Here is an 18,557-nt window from a genome sequence, read left to right as displayed (position 1 = left end):
AGTCCAGTGAATTTTGGAAAATTACCACCAATGCACCTGCTATTTCTCCTGCCATCTCTTTTAGTATCCTGGGATGCATTCCATCGGGGCCAGGAGACTTACCAATCCGTAGCTCCATTAGCTTGCCCAACACTACCTCTTCTGTAATCATGATTGCTTCCAGGTCCTCACCTACCTTCGTCTCTTTGTCACTTACTGGCCTGTTATCAGTGTCCTCCTCTGTGAAGACCGATACAAGATACCTGTTCAATGCCTCGGCCATTTCATCATATCCCATAACTAAATTCCCCTTCTCATCCTCTAAAGGGTCAATGTTTACTTTTGCCACTTTTTTGTTTTATATATGTGTAGAAACTTTTGCTATCTGTCTTTATATTCTGCGCTAGTTTTTTCTCATGTACTATCTTACTTTTTTTTATAGCTCTTTTTGTGGCTTTCTGTTGACCTTTGAAGTTTTCCCAAACTTCTAGTTTCATGCTATTTTTGGCCACTTTTTTGCATGCCTTCTCTTTCAATCTGATAGACTCCCATAGCAGATTACCCCTTTTCCTACAGTCCTTCCTTTTCACTGGAATATACTTTTGCTGAGCACTTTGAAAAATTGCTTTGAAAGTCCACCACTGCTCATCAACAGTCCCACCATAAAATCTTTGTTTCCAGTCTGCTTTAGCCGAGTCCTTCCTCATTCTATTGTAGTCTCCCTTGTTCAAGCACAGGGCCCTGGTATTGGATTTCATCTTCACACTCTCCATCTGAATTCTAAATGCAACCATACTGTGATCACCCTTACCAAGAGGATCCCAAACTATGAGGTCATTAATTATTCCTGTCTCATTACACAGGGCCAAATCTAGGATAGCTTCCTCTCTCATCAGTTCCATTCCATACTGTTCCAGAAAACTATCATGGATACATTCAACGAACTCCTCAAGGCAACCCTAACCAAGCTTCTATCCTGCATGCAGTAGCAGTGGGCCAATGATGGGAGAGACTCCAATGTTCGCTCCTTCACAAAACTGACCAGGAATCTCAATTGATCTTCCTGTCCAGGACAGGCAGGAAGCTGTTGGAAGACTTCAACCCTGAATTTTCAAGCTCTGTGCTTCAAACAGCCACCCACTCTTCCTGCTGGTACAGATGGTTAAAATAGACTTCATACACTGAGACACTGGAATATAGAGATGGGCATTATCTACCCATGGCCAGTACCCATCCTCTACAGAGGAGGAGTTGGCAAGAGACAGTCACACTAAAACTAGGTTGTCACAATTGGCCATGGGAGAAAAATCTTGTTTGTTTCGTTGCCTTGAAGCACAGGTTGGTGCTGGGACCGAGACTGATATGTTAGCTTCACTGTCAAAATTTTGGGTAGGATTTCCAAGCTGGGAATACTGCAGCGAGTTACTCACCTCCTGACTCACACCAAAGCCTGTCCCACCATCTACAAGGCACAAGCCAAGAGTGTGATGGAATACTCCCCATTTGCCTGGATGGGTGCAGCCCCAACAACACTCTAGAAGCTTGACACCATCCAGGACAAAGCAGCCCCCACTTGATTGGCACCTCATCCACAAACATCCCACTCCCGCCACCACCGACGCTCAGTAGCAGCAGTGTGTACTATCTACAAAATGCACTGCAACAATTCACCAAAGATCCTCAGACAGCACCTTCCAAACCCACAACCACTTCCATCTAGAAGGACAAGGGCAGCAGATACACGGGAACACTATCCCCTTCAAGTTCCCCTCCAAGCCAATCCCCATCTTGACATGGAAATATATCACCATTGCTACACAGTTGCTAAGTCAAAACCCCGGAATTCCCTCCCTGAGGGCACTGTCAGCAAACCTATTACACATGGATTGCAGCGGTTCAAGAAGGGTCCTGACCCAAAATGTCAGCTTTCCTGCTCCTCCGATGCTGCTGGGCCTGCTGTGTTCATCCAGCTCTACACCTTGTTATCTCAGATTCTCCAGCATCGGCAGTTCCTACTATCTCTGTAACAAGAAGGCAGCTCATCCCTACCTTCTCAAGGGGGCAACTCGGGACAGAGCAATGAATGCTGGGCCCAGCCAGTGACCCCCACGTCCTATGAGAGAAACGTAAAAGATATAGTCACATGACTGGAGGCTTGGTGACTAATCAGGAAGTTGTCAGGACAGATCTGGGGGTGATCAGGACTTTCCAGCACCATTACCTGGACAGAACTTCTAACCGGGGATGCGAAGAGTGTTCCTGATACTTACGATATTCCCCAACCAGCTTTGGAACATTACACCGTTTCACGGCGACATAAACCACCATGCCAGGATTCCGCTTCGCAAAGTCCACCACGCCTTCTTCAACAAACTCTCTGTGGAGGCCAAGGAGCATTAGAAGGAGATACATTAGATGTACACATTCCCTGTTGCTAATAATCAATACATTCATCTACCATGTTAAACATGCACTTCCTCCAGCACCAGTACCTTGCAGCTGCAAACTGTAACATCCACAAAGGTCCCGTGCAGCACCTTCCAAATCTGTGGCCTTGGACAACAGCCAGTCCGTCATTCAGTTACAAACCTGTCCCAAAGGTAAGGCAGGATCCTCAGGTTTGAGGAAAATGAATTTCACCCAGAGGGTGGAGGGCGTCTGGAATGCGAGCCTGGGAGTGGAGTTGAGGTGAGAAATCTCTCAATTTTTAGAAAGTACTTGGATGATCGTTTGAAGTGTTAGAACATTCAAGGCTATGGGCCTCGTGCATGAAAGTGGGACTAGTGCCAATTTACAGTAGTTTTTGTCTGTGCAGGCTCAATGGGCTGAAGGGCCTCACCTGTACGCAATGATTGTTTGGATTGTGTATTGGTGTTGGAATCAAACCCTACATTACTTACATAAATAGTGAACTTTTAAATAACGTTTCCTTTGAATGCCCGATAATGTAATTCACTGTTTAGATTAGATTAGACTCCCTACAGTGTGGAAACAGGCCCTTCGGCCCAACAAGTTCACACCGCCCCTTGAAGCATCCCACCCACACCTATCCCCCTATAACCCACACACCCCTGAACACTACGGGCAATTTAGCATGGCCAATCCACCTAGCCTGCACATCTTTGGACTGTGGGAGGAAACCCACACAGACACGGGGAGAACGTGCAAACTGCACACAGGCAGTCGCCCGAGGGTGGAATGGAACCAGAGTCTCTGGCGCTGTGAGGCTGCAGTGCTAACCACTGAGCCACCGTGGCCGCCCCAATTAAAAGTCCCTGTGTGAACCCAAGGAATGCCACACCTGTAGAGTCAGCAAAACTTCAAATAGATAGACTTCAATGGGGAGGGATGCAATTGAAAAAAAAACAAACTGTGATCGCCTGTAGCTACAGAAAATTAAAGGATGACCATCTCTCTCAGCAAAAAGCCACCTTTCCCATAAATTAAGTCCCAAAGTGCAAACAAATTGGGTATTTTTCCCTTCCAGTAATATGTAGAAAAGAAAGTGGAAAAATTAAATGCAAGCTTGTGGTCGATGTGCGCATTTGTGGAGCGGATGTCTGCGTGTGAGTACTTAGGAGGTCCCTATCCATGAGGTATGGTGGTCTGGATAACACACACCTTAGAACATAGAACACGACAGCGCAGTACAGGCCCTTCGGCCCTCGACGTTGTGCCGACCTGTGAAGCCAAACTGTAGCCTGTCTAACGTAAACTATTCCACTATGATCCATATATTTATCCTTGGGCAGAGAAGTTAAGATGACAAAGAAGTCTTGCTTGGGACCCCTATATCTGGTGAATGCTTTTGTTTGAAACTCTTCCTTCCCATTCCTCAGTCCCAAAGGGAAACACTATAGAACATTATATCATGCAACCATCAGCATTACTTCCCATCGAGGGCAGCCATCTCCTATCTCAACCCTTTCTGTCCCACGCTTTCCTGCTCGAAGGTCAGGGGAATATTCTGATGCTTGTCCTTGGGGACAAATTACATTTAATGGGTTAGTGTTTTAGAGAAGGAAGAAGTTGGGGGAGGGAGAGAGAAAGAAAGAAGGGGCTAGAAGCTTGTAAGGGTTATGAGGACGTTGCCAGGGTTAGAGGCTTTGAGCCTCTAAGGAGACGCTGGATGAAGCTGGGGTTATTTTCCTTACAGCATCAGAGATTGAGGGGGTGACCTGATAGAGGTTTATAAGGTCATGAGGGGCCTGTTAGGACGAATCACCAAGTTCTCTTTCACTGTACTCCTACAATGGGGCACAAGCGACAAGAGAAGGATATTGCATTGACACTGTATTGTAGGGTAGGGGGGAGTCCAAAACTAGAGGGGCACAGGTTTAAGGTGAGAGGGTAAAAATTTTAAAGGGACCTAAGGGGCAACTTTTTCCACACAGAGGGTGGTGTGTGTATGGAATGAGCTGCCAGAGGAGGTGGTGGAGGCTGGTACAATTACATTTAAAAGGCATCTGGATGGGTAGATGAATAGGAAGGGTTTGGAGAGATATGGGCCAAATGCTGGCAAATGGAACTGGATTAGTTTAGGTCAGAGATAATGGGAACTGCAGATGCTGGAGAATCCGAGATAACAAAGTGTGGAGCTGGATGAACACAGCAGGCCAAGCAGCATCTTAGGTGCACAAAAGCTGATGTTTCTTTGATGAAGGGTCTAGGCCCGAAACGTCAGCTTTTGTGCTCCTCTGATGTGCTTGGCCTGCTGGATTAATTCAGGATTGGCTTGGACGGGTTGGGCCTAAGAGTCTGTTTCCATGTTGTACGACTCTATGGCACTAGAGGAAACTGGGAAAGAGCAATGAGATAAGATTCGTACTAACCTGACCCCTCTGCTGCTGGGGGCATCTTTACTGAAGACCAGAGTGACTCTCTTCAGCTGGCAGATATACCTGCCCACTCCATTCTGCAGGACACTCTGCAGAAAACGGCTAGCAGTCCCTCTCGCCGTCATGACTCTCCCCCTCTCTCTCAACGGTGCGACAGGAAGCAATTACATTGATGCACCACTCAAACCATTCCGGCAGCAATGCTCTTCCTTCCTTTCGGTGCAGATGGGCCCATTAGTGAAGCTGCACACTCGGGAGAGGGAATAAAAGCAAAACTGCACTTGTAACGTTGGAAAAGCAAATATGCATTGCGATGCAATTTGTTTATTTTTTTTAAAAAAAAACGCAAAATTAAAACAAAAGTGGGACGTGAGGAGTGCTAAACATTGCAAACAACAAGAAGGGAATATAACGGATGGGAGAGCTGGATAGATAATTGCAGTAGGGGTTCCACACGTAGACAAGCAAAGGGATGCCCTTCGATATAATGTCAGGCAGCGCGTGGTAACTCAGTTCCCGGGTCAACGTTCCAAATCCCCGGGCCAGGGTTCCGCAGCGCGCGCCGCCAGGCGGGCGGCCCACTGTATGTTACACAGTTTGTTACACAAGTTGTTACATATTTTGTTACACTGCCCCCCGTTTGCTACACGTGGGCGCGGAGCCGCTCATTCCGCTCTGAATGCAAACTCTCCATCTCTCCCTCGCTGTCTTGGGTTCGTGGAGTTCCGTGACAGATTCCTTCCAGCAGCAGCAGCCGCCGCCGCCACCGGTGGATCCCGGTGCCTGCAATTTCGCCAGTTTACCATGCGCCGGGTGGAAGCCCCAGGGGAGGGCAGCCGAGCGAATTTGGAGGGATAACGCCGGCGTTTGCATAACCCGATCGGTAGGTAGTGTGCAAACAAACCCTCTATCTTCTCTCCCCTCCCCGTATGTGATCGGTTTTAAATTTTGGCTACTTAAATTATTTGACCATACGCCTTGCGCAGCTCTGTTTTAACAGCGAAGCAATGTAAAGGTGACCCATTGCATTTATACCGCGCAAACCACAGAAGCGGTTTGCTACAGATTCCCACACAGCAATGCTAAAATATCCCAGGGGAAAAATATTGTACCCTCCTCGATTCGGGTGCAGTTTAGGGCTCGGTTGATGGAAAACGTCTTTGAGGTACGTTATTCCTACAGTTTATCTCCTCGTGTCTGTAAACAGTTCCGTTCCCAGCTTTAACAGAAGGCGACTTAACCTGAGATGCACAGTTCATCGCCAATAACTTTTATTCTCCCATTTATTTCCCATTTTCTATTAAGACCCAGAGAAATGTTGATGCACACTTTTCTGATAAAAGACTGACTTGCATTTGTATAGCCCCTCACATGACCACCGCACACAAAGTCCGAACAGCGAATGGAGTGCTTTTGTCGGGACAGTGGCTGATGTCACGTCGCAAATTCGGCAAGTTAAAGTGGGTACAAGCAGCAACGTGGAAATAAGGGCTACTGATTGAGAGATAAAAGTTGCCCAGGAGGCTTGGGCTAACTCGATTGGTTCTCTCCCATTCACTGCAGCTGGGTCTTTACGCCTACCTGAACCCACATGCACCTCAGACAGTCTATACTCACCCTGGTACTGCACCAACATGTCAGTCCTTGTGCTTCATCGGAGTTTAAACCCACCATCTGGTGGTTCGGAGGCAAAACTGATCGTCAACAGGAGCTTCCCAGCCAATGATTGATTTTTCTTTTAGTGCCACGTGTACCGAAATACAGTGAAAAGTTAAGTGGATTGGCCAGGCTAAATTGCCTATAGTGTTCAGGGGTGTGTGCGGTATAGGGGGATGCGCCAATGGGCGGTGTGGACTTGTTGGGCTGAAGGGTCTGTTTCCACACTCTAGGGAATCTGATCTAATCTTTACGGGTGGTACAGGCAGCTCACAGCAAGCAAAGGATGTACAGATCAAAAAGACTCAGCAGTGTACAGGTTACATTATTTGATGCTAGAGTCCATTCACCAGGCTGATAGCAGCTGGAAACAAGCTGTTCCTGAACCTGCTGGTGTGTTGTTCAGGCTTCTGTATCTTCTGCCTGATGGAAGAGGATGTAGGAGATCGTTACCGGGGTGTGATGGGTCTTTTTTGATGTTGTCGGCCTTTCTACGGCAGCGAGCCATGTAGATGGAGCCTATGGATGGAAGGTTGGCTTCCGTAATGGTCTGAGCTGTGTGCACCACCTTCTGTAGTTTGGAGATAGTAGGAGCTGCAGACGCTGGAGAATCTGAGATAACAAGGTGTGGAGCTGGATGAACACAGCAGGCCAAGCAGCATCAGAGGAGCAGGAAGGCTGATGTTTCGGGTCTGAAGAAGGATCCTGACCCGAATCGTCAGCTTTCCTGCTCCTCTGATGCTTTATGACCTGCTGTGTTCATCCAGGTCTTCATTTTGTCACCTTCTGTAGTTTCTTATGGTCCTGAGCAGAGCAGTTGCTGTACCAGGCTGCTATGTACCTGGACAGTATACTTCCAGTGGGGCATCTGTAGAAGTTGGTGAGGGATGTTATAGACGTGTCAAATTTCCTGAGCCGCCTGAGGAAGAAGAGGCTTTGTTGTATCTTCTTGACTGTCACATCAACTTGAGCAGTCTAGGACAGGTTGTTGGTTATCGTCATTCTGAGGAACTTGGATCTTCTTGTCCTGGCCAGGACTAAACAAAGGTCACTAGGGCCATCTGTAAAAGAAACTCCTTTAATTTTCATTTATCACGCGTGCAGTGTCTGTGGTTCTGTTTCAAAATCTATCCAAGAAGAGAAGAATTGAGTTGTGTTCTCATTGAAACATGGTACAGGCTTGAGGGGCTGAATGGCTTCTTTGCCTAAAGTCGAACTAAATCAGGGGGTTCATGAAGTTGGTAGCAGGAGAACACATCATGGGGCAGTCCGGTGGCTCAGTGTTTAGCACAGCTGCCTCGCAGCACCAGGAATCCAGGTTCGATTCCACCCTCGGGCGACTGTGTGGAGTTTACACATTCTCCCCCTGTCTGCGTGGGTTTCCTCCGGGTGCTCCAGTTTCCTCCCACAGTCCAAAGATGTGAATGTTATGGTAGATTGGCCAGGCTCAATTGCCTGTAGTGTTCAGGGATATGTAAATTGGGGGTATTAGCCATGGAAAATGCAGAGTCACATGGAAAGGATGGAATGGGGGCATGAATCTGGGTGGGATACTCTTCAGAGGATCGGTGTGAGTTTGATGGGCTGAATGGCCTGCTTCCATGCTGTAGGGATCCTATGATTACATAAGGTGCACATTCCTGATGGGAATGAGCAGCTTCTGTTACTGAGGGATAGAATGGTTATCACTTGGGGAATTTGAGAATGGTGTAAGCCTAGTGGGGCATAGGGTGACTTGGCACCTGTTATTCACTCCGAGAATGTGGGCATCGTTGGCTGGGCCCAGCATTTACTGCCCGTCCCTAGTTGCCCCTTGAGGCAGTGGTGGTGAGCTGCCTTCTTGAATCGCTGCAGTCCCATGTAGGTAGACCCGCGATGCCCTGAAGGAAGGAATTCCAGGATTCTGACCCTACGACAGTGAAGGAACGGTGCTATATTTCCAAGTCAGGATTGGGAGGGGCCTGGAGGGGAACTTGTTGGGGGTGGTGTTCCCATGTATCTGCTCCCTTTGTCCTTCTAGATGGAAGTGATGTTGGGTTTGGGAAGCGCTCTCTAGGGCTGTTTGACATATTTCCGCAGTACATCTTGTAGATGGTATACTTTGCCACTCAGAGTTTATAGATGGTGGGAGAACGGTGAGACTGAGTGCAGAATTTTTGTTTTTAGAGGTTCTGAGAAAGGCGTGAGTGAGGCTGATGATGCAGATATTACTGTAGGGAGCGGGGATCACTAACCCTCACCTCGAAGTGTGAATTGCTTGGAGCTGTAGAGCCAACAGGTCGGGGTTCTATCTCCGTGTACGATGTGGGGTCAAGGACAGAGGGTAATATGATATTCTCACGCTCACATTCTGTTCCTCCATTGGCCCCGTCCCTCCTGAGCTTTGTAATGCTCTTCAAATCATCTGCAATCTCAGCTTTGGGATCTTCATTTGGTTCAAAGTGGGTTCCTCCAGCCTCACATTTTATTATCTTGGAATCTCCAGCATCTGCAGTTCCCATTATCTCTCTCCTCCAGCTGTCAACATTTTAAGCCCTGAGCTGTGCGATTCTCTCTCTCCTTTCAAGAAACTCCTGAAAAATCTTCGAATAATGGCAAATTCTGCAGATATCGGGAGTCTGACACAGACACTGGAGGAGCTCAGTGGGTCTGGCAACATCGGTGGAGAGAGAGAGAAATGGAATTAATGTCCCGGGTCTGGGTAACTCTTCATCAGAACAGTTGTGCAGCTGTCTGCTGGCGGGATCAGGTCTGCTGAGTTTCACCAGTAATTTCTCTCGTTGGCCCACAAAAACCTTCCTTAGTCAAGTTTTAGATCATCCACCTTTCGTGTTAGGATCCAGTCTGACTACATCCCCTTTTGGGAAGTGGCTGCGGTGGATGTTGGGGTTGGGAGGCATTCTCACTGTGCGAAGGGTGCTACAGAAATGCAGTTTGTTGCTGTCATTCATTCGGTTTCTTTTCTCTGCCCACAGGGAGCATGCTGTGCGTGTTTCACCACGGACGCGTCGCGGTTCGGGGGCCGAGCCTGTCGTGGTGGAGTGGGTGCTGGGCATCGGTGCACCCAAGGGGCTGGAGGCTGCCCTCTCCCCTGGGCAGCCCCCCGTCTCTCACCTTCTGCTCCAGGGGCAGTGGGAAGGGCAAGAACCAAGGCCCAGACGAGCCCACGGCTGCTTTCTCTCTGGTGACGGTGACCGAGATCCGGCAGTACCTCCGAGCCAAGGGAGTCCCGTTCCACGACGGTTACAGCTGCCTCCAGGCACCAAGCCCGTTCGCCAGCACAGTACCTGGGCCGAGCGCAGTGACCGCGAAGGAGAACTTCTCCCTGTTCATCGACAAGACAACAGGAGGGTTCGTGTGCAAGGAGAGCCTGCTGGAGGGCAGCTGGAGGGATTTACAGGATTGCCTGGAGGTGATGCAGAAGGAAGGCCGACAGAGCTTGGGCCCCAACGTGCGGCTTGAGGTGCCGGAGAGCGACTGGGAGCTGAGCGAGTGGGAGGCTGAGCTGAGCGAAGCCCGGAGGATCTGGGACGGGGCAGTGGCCTTGCCAGACCTGCCCCGGGATGTGGTGCAGTCGGTCAAGGCCGTGTTCGGGATCGAGAAGGTTCCCGAGGCCACCCTGGGGAAGCTGAGCGTCAGGTATTGCCAGGCCTCTGGGAGTCTAGTGTTCCCCTGGTTCGGAGGCAGAGACTCGGGCCTGAAAGGCCTGAAGCTGCTCTCTGCCAAGCGAGATGGTGAACGACTAAACTACACAGCAATGACGCTACCCCGGGCAGGCCGTTACAACAACCTCTTTGGCCTCCATGTCCTGTCCAGGAAGGATACGGCGCTCGTCCTGACCGCCAGAGAGACTGATTGCCTGGCGGTCAGCTGTTCCACCGGTCTTCCCTGCATCTCCTTGCCCCGCGGGGTCACTTGCCTGCCGCCTGTGCTCCTGCCATACCTTGAGCAGTTCAAGAGGATCACCCTGTGGTTGGGCAGCGACCTCCGGGCCTGGGAGGCCTCCAAGATCTTCGCCCGGAAGCTCAACGTCAAGCGGTGCTACCTGGTGCGGCCCAGCGAGCAGCAGCCCTGCCCTCTCGAGGCTCTGGGGGCTGGTCTCCACCTGGGCAAGATTGTGAAGAGCGCCATGGCGGCCAGCCACAAGTCCATCATCTCCTTCCGTCAGCTCAGGGACGAGGTCTTTGGAGAGTTGGCCAACGTTGAGCAGGTCTCCGGTATCAAGTGGCAGCGCTTTCCTGACCTCAACAAACTCCTCAAAGGCCATCGCAAAGGGGAGCTGACGGTTTTCACAGGTAAAGATAACACTGAAGGGAGTAGGGACACTGGGGGATCTGAAACAAAAGCAGAAATTGCTGGAAAACCACTGCAGGTCAGCAACGTACAAAAAGAAAGCCACTGTTCCAAAATTGGAGGTGTAGAAGACAGCGATGGAGGCTACCTCAGAATGCAAAGGGATTTTGATCAGATGGGCCAATGGGCCAAGAAGGGGTAGATTGAGTTTAATTTAGATAGATGTGAGGTGCTACGTTTTGGAAAGGCAAATCAGGGCAGGACTTATACACTTAATGGTGAGGTCCTGGGGAGTGTTGCTGAGCAAAGAGACCTTGGAGGGCAGGTTCGTAGTTCCTTGAAAGTGGAGTCACAGGTAGGAGTAGTGAAGAAGGTGTTTGGTACGCTTGCCTTTATTAGTCTGTGTATTGTCGATGGTGGTGGAATGGTAGGTAAGGATGAGGAGAACCCTATCGCTGTTGCGGGAGAGAAGACAGGGGATGCGGGCAGAAGTGCAGTAGATGGGTTAGACTCTGTTGAAGGTTACCTACCATCCCACCACCATCCACATCCAGAAGATCATCAGATGCCATTTCCACTACCTTCAGCGAGATGCCAGCACCAGACACGTACTCCCCTCCCCTCTCTTGTCCACCTTCCACAGGGACCATTCCCTGCGGAACACTCTGGTCCATAAGACCATAAGACATAGGAGTGGAAGTAAGGCCATTTGGCCCATCAAGTCCACTCCGCCATTTAAATCATGGCTAATGGGCATTTCAACTCCACTTCCCTGCACTCTCCCCGTAGCCCTTGATTCCTTCTGAGATCAAGAATTTGTTGATCTCTGCCTTGAAAGCATCCAATGTCCCGGCCTCCACTGCACTCTGCGGCAATGAATTCTCCAAGCCCACCACTCTCTGGCTGAAGAAGTGTCATCTCATTTCAGTTTTAAATTTCCCCCTCTAATTTTAAGGCTGTGCCCATGGGTGCTAGTCTCCCCGCCTAAAGGAAACAACTTCCTAGCGTCCACCCCTTCTAAACCATACATTATCTTGTAAGTTTCTATTAGATCTCCCCTCAACCTCCTAAACTCTAATGAGTACAATCCCAGGATCCTTAGCCATTCATCATACGTTAAAACTACCATTCCAGGGATCATCCGTGTAAATCGCCGTAAAATTCTGTGTGAATTTCCGCTGGACACGCTCCAGGGCTGGTATGTCCTTCCTGAGGTGTGGGGCCCAAAATTGGGGACAGTGTTCTAAATGGGGCCTAACTAGAGCTTTATAAAGCCTCAGAAGCACATCACTGCTTTTATATTCCAACCCTCTTGAGATAAACGGCAACATTACATTCGCTTTCTTAATTACGGACTCCACCTGCAAGTTAACGTTTAGAGGATCCTGGACCAACGCTCCCAGATCCCTTTGTGCTTCTGCTTTGCGAATTTTCTCACCGTTTAGAAAATGGTCCATGCCTGTATTCTTTTTTCCAAAGTGCAAAACCTCGCATTTGTTCACATTTAATTTCATCAGCCATTTCCTGGACCACTCTCCTAAACTGTCTAAATGTTTCTGCAGCCTCCCCACCACCTCAGTACTACCTGCCTGTCCACCTATGTTTGTATCATCGGCAAATTTCGCCAGAATGCCCCCAATCCCTTCATCCAGATCATTAATATATAAGGTGAACAGCTGCACCCCCAACACTGAACCCTGTGGGACACCACTTGTCACCGGTTGCCATTCTGAAAAAGAGCCTTTTATCCCAACTCTCTGTCTTGTCAGACAGCCAATCCTCAATCCAAGCCAGTAGCTCACCTTGAACACCATGGGCCCCCACCTTGCTCAGCAGCCTCCCGTGAGGCACTGTATCAAAGGCCTTTTAGAAGTCTAGATAGATAACATCTACTGGGTTTCCCTGATCCAACATACTTGTTACCTCTTCAAAGAATTCTAACAGGTTTGTCAGGCACAACCCCCCCTTACTAAATCCATGCAGACTTGTTCTAATCTGACCCTGCACTTCCAGGAATTTAGAAATCTCATCCTTGACAATGGATTCTAGAATTTTACCAACTACCGAGGTTAGGCTAATCGGCCTATAATTTTCCATCTTTTGCCTTGATCCTTTCTTAAACAGGGGGGTTACAACAGCAATTTTCCAATCATCTGGGACTTTCCCTGACTCCAGTGACTTTTGAAAGATCACAACCAAAGCCTCCGCTATTTCCTCAGCCACCTCCCTCAGAACTCTAGGATGTAGCCCACACTTCCTTCACCCCCAACACCTCCCCATAGCCATATGGCACCTTCCGCTGGAACTGGTGAAGGTACGACACCTGCCCATTTACCTCCTCCCTCCCCAGAATCCAAAGATCCAAACATACCTTCCAGGTGAAGCAACACTTCACCTGCCCTTCCCAGAATCTGGTCTACTGCATTCGCTGCTCACAATGTGGTCTCCTCTACACTGGGGAAATGAAGCGTAGACTGGGTGACCGCTTCGCAGAACATCTACATTCTGCTCACAAAAAAGGGCCCTGAACTACCTGTTGCCTGCCACTTTAACACAGCACCCTGCTCCCAGGCCAACATCTCTGTCTCTGGCTTGCTGCAGTGTTCCAGTGAAGCCCAACACAAGCTGAAGGAACAACACCTCATTTTCCACTTGGGGACCCTACAGCCCTCTGCACATAATATTGAGTTCAATAATTTTAGGGCCTAAACTCTCCCATGTCCCTGCATCCCCCTCCCCCACCCCACACACCAGGCCTTGTTACCACACAGCCTGCCATTACACACCCCCTGTTGTTAGTCCCCATGAACAACTGTTCACTGTCCCAATCTGATCATTAGCAACTCCTTTGTCCAACTGTCTTTCTCTCGCTTTGGGCTCTATTCTGTCATCTATTCCCTACCCCACCCACCTCCCTGTTTTCTGCGTATAACCTGACATTTTCCCACCTGAGGCAGGGATTAATGTTGCTTTTTCCTTCACCGATACTGCCAGACCTGCTGAGCTTTTCCAGCAACTTCTATTTTTCTTCCTGATTTATAGCATCTGCGGTTCTTTCGGTTGTAATCGAGTATAGGAGTAGGGCCATCATGTTGCAGCTGTACGGGACATTGGTGAGGCCCCTCTTAGAATATTGCAAACAAATGTGAAACTTGAAAGGGCTCAGAACAGATTTACAAGGATGGTGCCAGGGTTGTAGGGTTTGAGCTACAGGGAGAGGCTGAATAAGCTGGGACCATTTTCCCTGGACCGTCAGAGGTTGAGGGATGACCTTATACAGGTTTATAAAATCATGAGGGGCATGGATAGGGTGAATAGACAAGGTCTTTACCCTAGGGGTGAGGGAGTCCAAAACTAGAGGGAATAGGTTTATGGTGACTTTGGAAAGATTGAAAAAAGGTCCAAGGGGTAACTTTTTCATTGTATGGAATGAGCTTCCAGAGGAAGTGGTGGAGGCTGGTACAGTTACAGCATTGAAAAGGCATCTGGATGGGTGCATGAATAGGAAGAGTTCAGACGGATATGGGCCAAATGCTGGCAAATAGGACTCAGTCGGATTTGGATGTCTGGTTGGCTTGGATGAGTTGAATCATAGGGCCTGTTTCCATGTTATGTGACTCTCGGTAATTGAATAGGAGAGAGGTTAGAGGGATATAGGCCAAACACAGGCAAATGGGACTAGTTTAGTTTGGGTAACTTGGCCGGGAAGGATGAGCTGGACTGAAGGATCTGTCTCTATGCTGTAAAACTATGACTAAGCCTGGCAGCATCTGTGCAGAGAAATCAGAATTAATATTTGAGGTCTGTTGACCCTTCCTCAGAACTGACCTGCTGAGATTTTCCAGCAGTTTCAGTTTTCACAGTTAGTTTGGTCAACGATCCCAGTGAATGTTCGCAAAGGGTGGGGGAGAGCAACTAGATAAGTCCATGTTTTAGTTTGGTACTGAGATCTTGGGGTGTGTAATGGGGTAGGTTAGCTCAGTTTATCTGGGCACCTGTTTTCAGAAACAGACTGGTACCAGCAGTGTGTGTTCAATTCCCACAACCAGCAGAGGTTGCCCTGAAGGGGGTCTCCCTCTCAACCTCTCCTCTTGTCTGGGACGTAGTGACCCTCAAATTAAACCATCACCCAATGTCCCTGTCTGATGAGAGAGCAGCCCTATTGTCCTCTATGACAACATTGTCTTTACCTTAGTACATGATGTGGGTGTCGCCGGCTAGGCAGCATTTATTGCCCATCTGTAATGGCCCAGAGGGCAGTTGTGAGTCAACCACGTCGCTGTGGGTCTGGAGTCACATGTAGGCCAGACCAGGTAAGGATGGCAGTTTCCTTCCTTAAAGGACATTAGTGAACCAGATGGGTTATTCCTGACAATTGGCAATGGATTCAAGTTAATCATTAGATTCTCAATTCCAGATATTTAAAAAAAATTGAATTCACAAAATGCCGTGGGCCGGATTCGAAACCAGGTCTCCAGAACATGACCTGGGTCTCTGGATTAACAGCCCAGCGATTAAAACCACTGGGCCAGCGCCTCCCCATAACTCATGGCTTTTTAAGACTCAGGTTCACAATGACATTTGACATCAAAGGCATACTGTGTTTCTCTGTAGTGGTTGTGTTTGATAGGGACTGGGTAACCCAGGGCAACCAAACTGGGAGCTGGCATATCATAAACGCCCAACTCTGTCTTGTCAATAGGGTCTACAGGCAGTGGGAAGACCACCTTCATCAGTGAGTATGCCCTGGACCTCTGTATCCAAGGTGTGAACACCCTGTGGGGAAGCTTTGAGATCAACAATGTGCGTCTGGCCAAGATTATGCTGACTCAGTTTGCGATGCAGCGCCTGGACGATCAGCTGGAGAAGTACGACGAGTGGGCGGACAAGTTCGAGAACCTGCCGCTGTACTTCATGACGTTTCATGGCCAACACAGCATCAAGTAAAGTATTTGGCCGGGGTGACTCAGTGGCCACTTTGTGTTTTTCACACAGTTAGTCCTCCCAAGGGTAGGAAGCCAATAGGTTGGCGCAGACCTGATGGGCCGAAGAGCCCCTCCTGCACTGTGTGACTTTCAGTGCAGGAGGGAAGAATGTCCAGGGAGTGACCCCGATGAGGAGAGGTGGAGAGGGTCAGGGAGGGAGTTCTAGAGCCTGAGGCCTAGGTGGCTGCGCAGTGGAGAGATCAGGAGCAGAACTGTGCGAGAGGCCAGTATTAGGATGGTACACAGGTCCTGGAGGGTTGTAGCACCAGTACTGAAACTCTGAGGACAGTCACTCTCACTTTGAGTACGTTAACCTTGTTTCCTTTTGACAGAACCCGCACCTTAATTGCCTCTGGCACAGCCCCGGCCTGCAGGCTGGCACATGGCGGTAAGGTGAGAGTTGTGAGTGAGAGCGCCGGGTCTTTGCCTCCTGTTTGTGAGCCTTTCCTGGTGGCCAAGCTGCTGTGGGAAGTACCCGCGCTTGTGTGTCAGGACAGAATCCATCGCTGACTCTCCGCTCATTACCAGAATGAGAGGGGTGGGAGAGGCAGTGGGGGACGGGGGAAATAGATAGAGAGATCCACTTCAGGGCATTGAACTTAGAGTCTCTACAGTGCTGGAAACAGGCCATTCAGCCCATCAAGTCCACACCAAACCTCTGAACAGCATTCCACCCAGACTCTTTCCCCCTACCCTATCCCTGTGACTCCTGCATTCCCCAGTTAGTCCACCCTAACTTGCACATCCCTGGATGCTGTGGGACAATTTAGCACGGTCACCCCACCCTAACCTGCGCATCTTTAGACTGTGGGAGGAAACCAGAGCACCCGGAGGAAACCCACACAGGCACGGGGAGAATGTGCAGACTCTGACACAGAGATAGTCACCCGAGAATGGAATCGAGCCTGGCGCCGTGAGGCAGCAGTGTTGAGTTGGCACATAGCCATGGGAAATGCAGGGTTACAGGGATAGGGTAGAGGGTGGGTCAATAGGGACTTGATGGGCTGAATGGACTGTGTCCACGCTGTAGTGATTCTATGAAGATTCTACACCAGGCAATGAAGGATAGAGAATATGACCATCTTTGCACACTTGAGAAGCAGATACACATTAGAACAATGCAGATTGTACTTGAATAATCATTCTTTGGCCCCCTGTTTTATTGAGTCCTTTCTCGTCTTCTGTCTTGCAGCCGTCCTGACTGTTGCTCCTGATTTAACAGAACTGTAATTTCTTTAACTAGTTCTCTCCACAGATTTGGAGACTAGCTCCCTAGTTTATACCATCACCAGTAACCATGTCCTGCCACTGGGTGGGAAGAAGCATTGCTTTTCCAATTTACATATCAGTTTGACCCGTGGACCAGCTGTTGAGTAGCATCAACGCATTGTAATCCTGTCGCTGAGATTTCAGGGGATTGCCCCTTTTCCTAGGCACAGTCACGGCTGCTCGGGGATAATTGATTGGGTTATCAGCTCATAGAAGGGAGCGGGGATGGGGTGGAGGCTGGGCTGACACTTTCAGAAATCCATCAAGTTGGCCCCGTTCCATCTTCCCACAGCTAGTCCTGCAAATGCCTTCCCTTCCAGAATTTAGTTGATTCTCCAACACGTTCCACATCTCAGCTTGATAAAGATTTCTTTTTGTGTTCCCTCGCCTTCTGCCCCTGACCTTCCGTTGTTGGCACTGCTTTACTGCCACAGTACAGCACAGAGGAAGGTCCTTCGGCCGGTCCAGACTGCTGCTGTCATAAACAGCCACCTCACTGTTCAGCCCTTCTCCAGGACATGACCTATAACCTTGGTACGGCAAGTGTACAATTTAGTACGACTTAATCCATGAGGATTCAAGAGCATCGGAGGCTGAGGGGTGACCTTCTAAAGTTTGTGAGGGGCATGGATAGGACAGATAGCCAAGGCCTTTCCCCCAGGGTATGGGGGTCCAAAACTAGAGGGCGTAAGTTTAAGGTGAGAGGGGAAAGATTTAACAGGGATCTGATGGGCAACGTTTTCACAGACGGTGGTGCGTGTATGGAATGAGCTGCCAGAGGAAGTGGTGGGGATTGGTACAGTGACAACATTTAAAAGGCATCTGGATGGGTATAGGAATGGGAAGGGTTTAGGGGGATATGGACCAAATGCTGGCAAATGGGACTAGATTAATTTGGGATATCTGGTTAGCATGGACAGGTTAGGCCGAAGGGTCTGTTTCCGTGTTGCACACTTTGTGACTTCATGACTCTCAAGACTGCAATCAAATCTATCCTTGACGTTCTGTGGTCTGAGGAGAACAATCCCAGCTTCTCTTAGTCACAGGATTGTTAAAGCACAGAAAGAGACCATTCAGCCCTTTGTATCAGAGGTAATGGGAACTGCAGATGTTGGAGAATCTGAGATAACTAAGTGTGGAGCTGGATGAACACAGCAGGCCAAGCAGCATCTCAGGAGCACAAAAGCCCATTGTGCCTGTTCAAATCCAGTCTGCCCACACATATCAATGGTGGAACAAGGGAACAGACGCAGTGTTGGAAAGGACAGCTCCACACTGTTGACAACACTGAAAGGGTCTGACTTTGTTGAGCCTCTTGGAATTCTCGTGTTTGCAAGGTGTTTTTTATTTGTGCTCTGGCCTGTGATTGAAAGCAGTGTAGTGTTTTATAACCTGGGTGAATCTAACACCATCTCTGTTTGTAATGCAGGTCAGTTATCGACACAATGCAACATGCGGTTTACATGTATGACATCAGCCACGTCATTATAGACAACCTGCAGTTCATGATGGGACAGGAACACTTCACCATTGACAA

The 18,557-nt window shown here is 49.1% G+C and overlaps 2 protein-coding genes across 3 annotated transcripts in view; one reads left to right on the top strand and one right to left on the bottom strand.

The window, feature by feature from the left end:
• Window positions 1-6,528, bottom strand: part of LOC125461840 (large ribosomal subunit protein mL43) — a 25,440-nt gene extending 18,912 nt beyond the window's left edge. Inside the window, exons 1-3 of one of the 2 annotated variants that reach the window (XM_048551110.2) lie at window positions 6,435-6,528; window positions 4,812-5,060; window positions 2,250-2,356 (exon numbers count right to left, since the gene is read on the bottom strand). In XM_048551110.2, coding sequence (XP_048407067.1) covers window positions 2,250-2,356; window positions 4,812-4,942 — 238 coding nt within the window. In that variant the 5' untranslated portion in view covers window positions 4,943-5,060; window positions 6,435-6,528. Of the gene's footprint in view, window positions 1-2,249; window positions 2,357-4,811; window positions 5,578-6,434 lie in introns of those variants that run through there. The other variant, XM_048551111.2, reaches the window with a different exon arrangement.
• Window positions 5,052-18,557, top strand: LOC132208873 (twinkle mtDNA helicase-like; the record flags this gene model as incomplete). Its single annotated transcript, XM_059644186.1, has 4 exons — window positions 5,052-5,700; window positions 9,449-10,768; window positions 15,469-15,709; window positions 18,450-18,557. Coding segments are annotated over exons 2-4 (1,664 nt in total), but the record flags the coding sequence as incomplete, so codon positions are not given.

Source organism: Stegostoma tigrinum, unplaced genomic scaffold (assembly GCF_030684315.1).
Source record: "Stegostoma tigrinum isolate sSteTig4 unplaced genomic scaffold, sSteTig4.hap1 scaffold_559, whole genome shotgun sequence".
NCBI classification, from domain to species: Eukaryota; Metazoa; Chordata; class Chondrichthyes; order Orectolobiformes; family Stegostomatidae; genus Stegostoma; species Stegostoma tigrinum.
The sequence above is the reverse complement of the archived record's forward strand: the minus strand, read 5'-3'. Positions and strand labels throughout refer to the sequence as shown.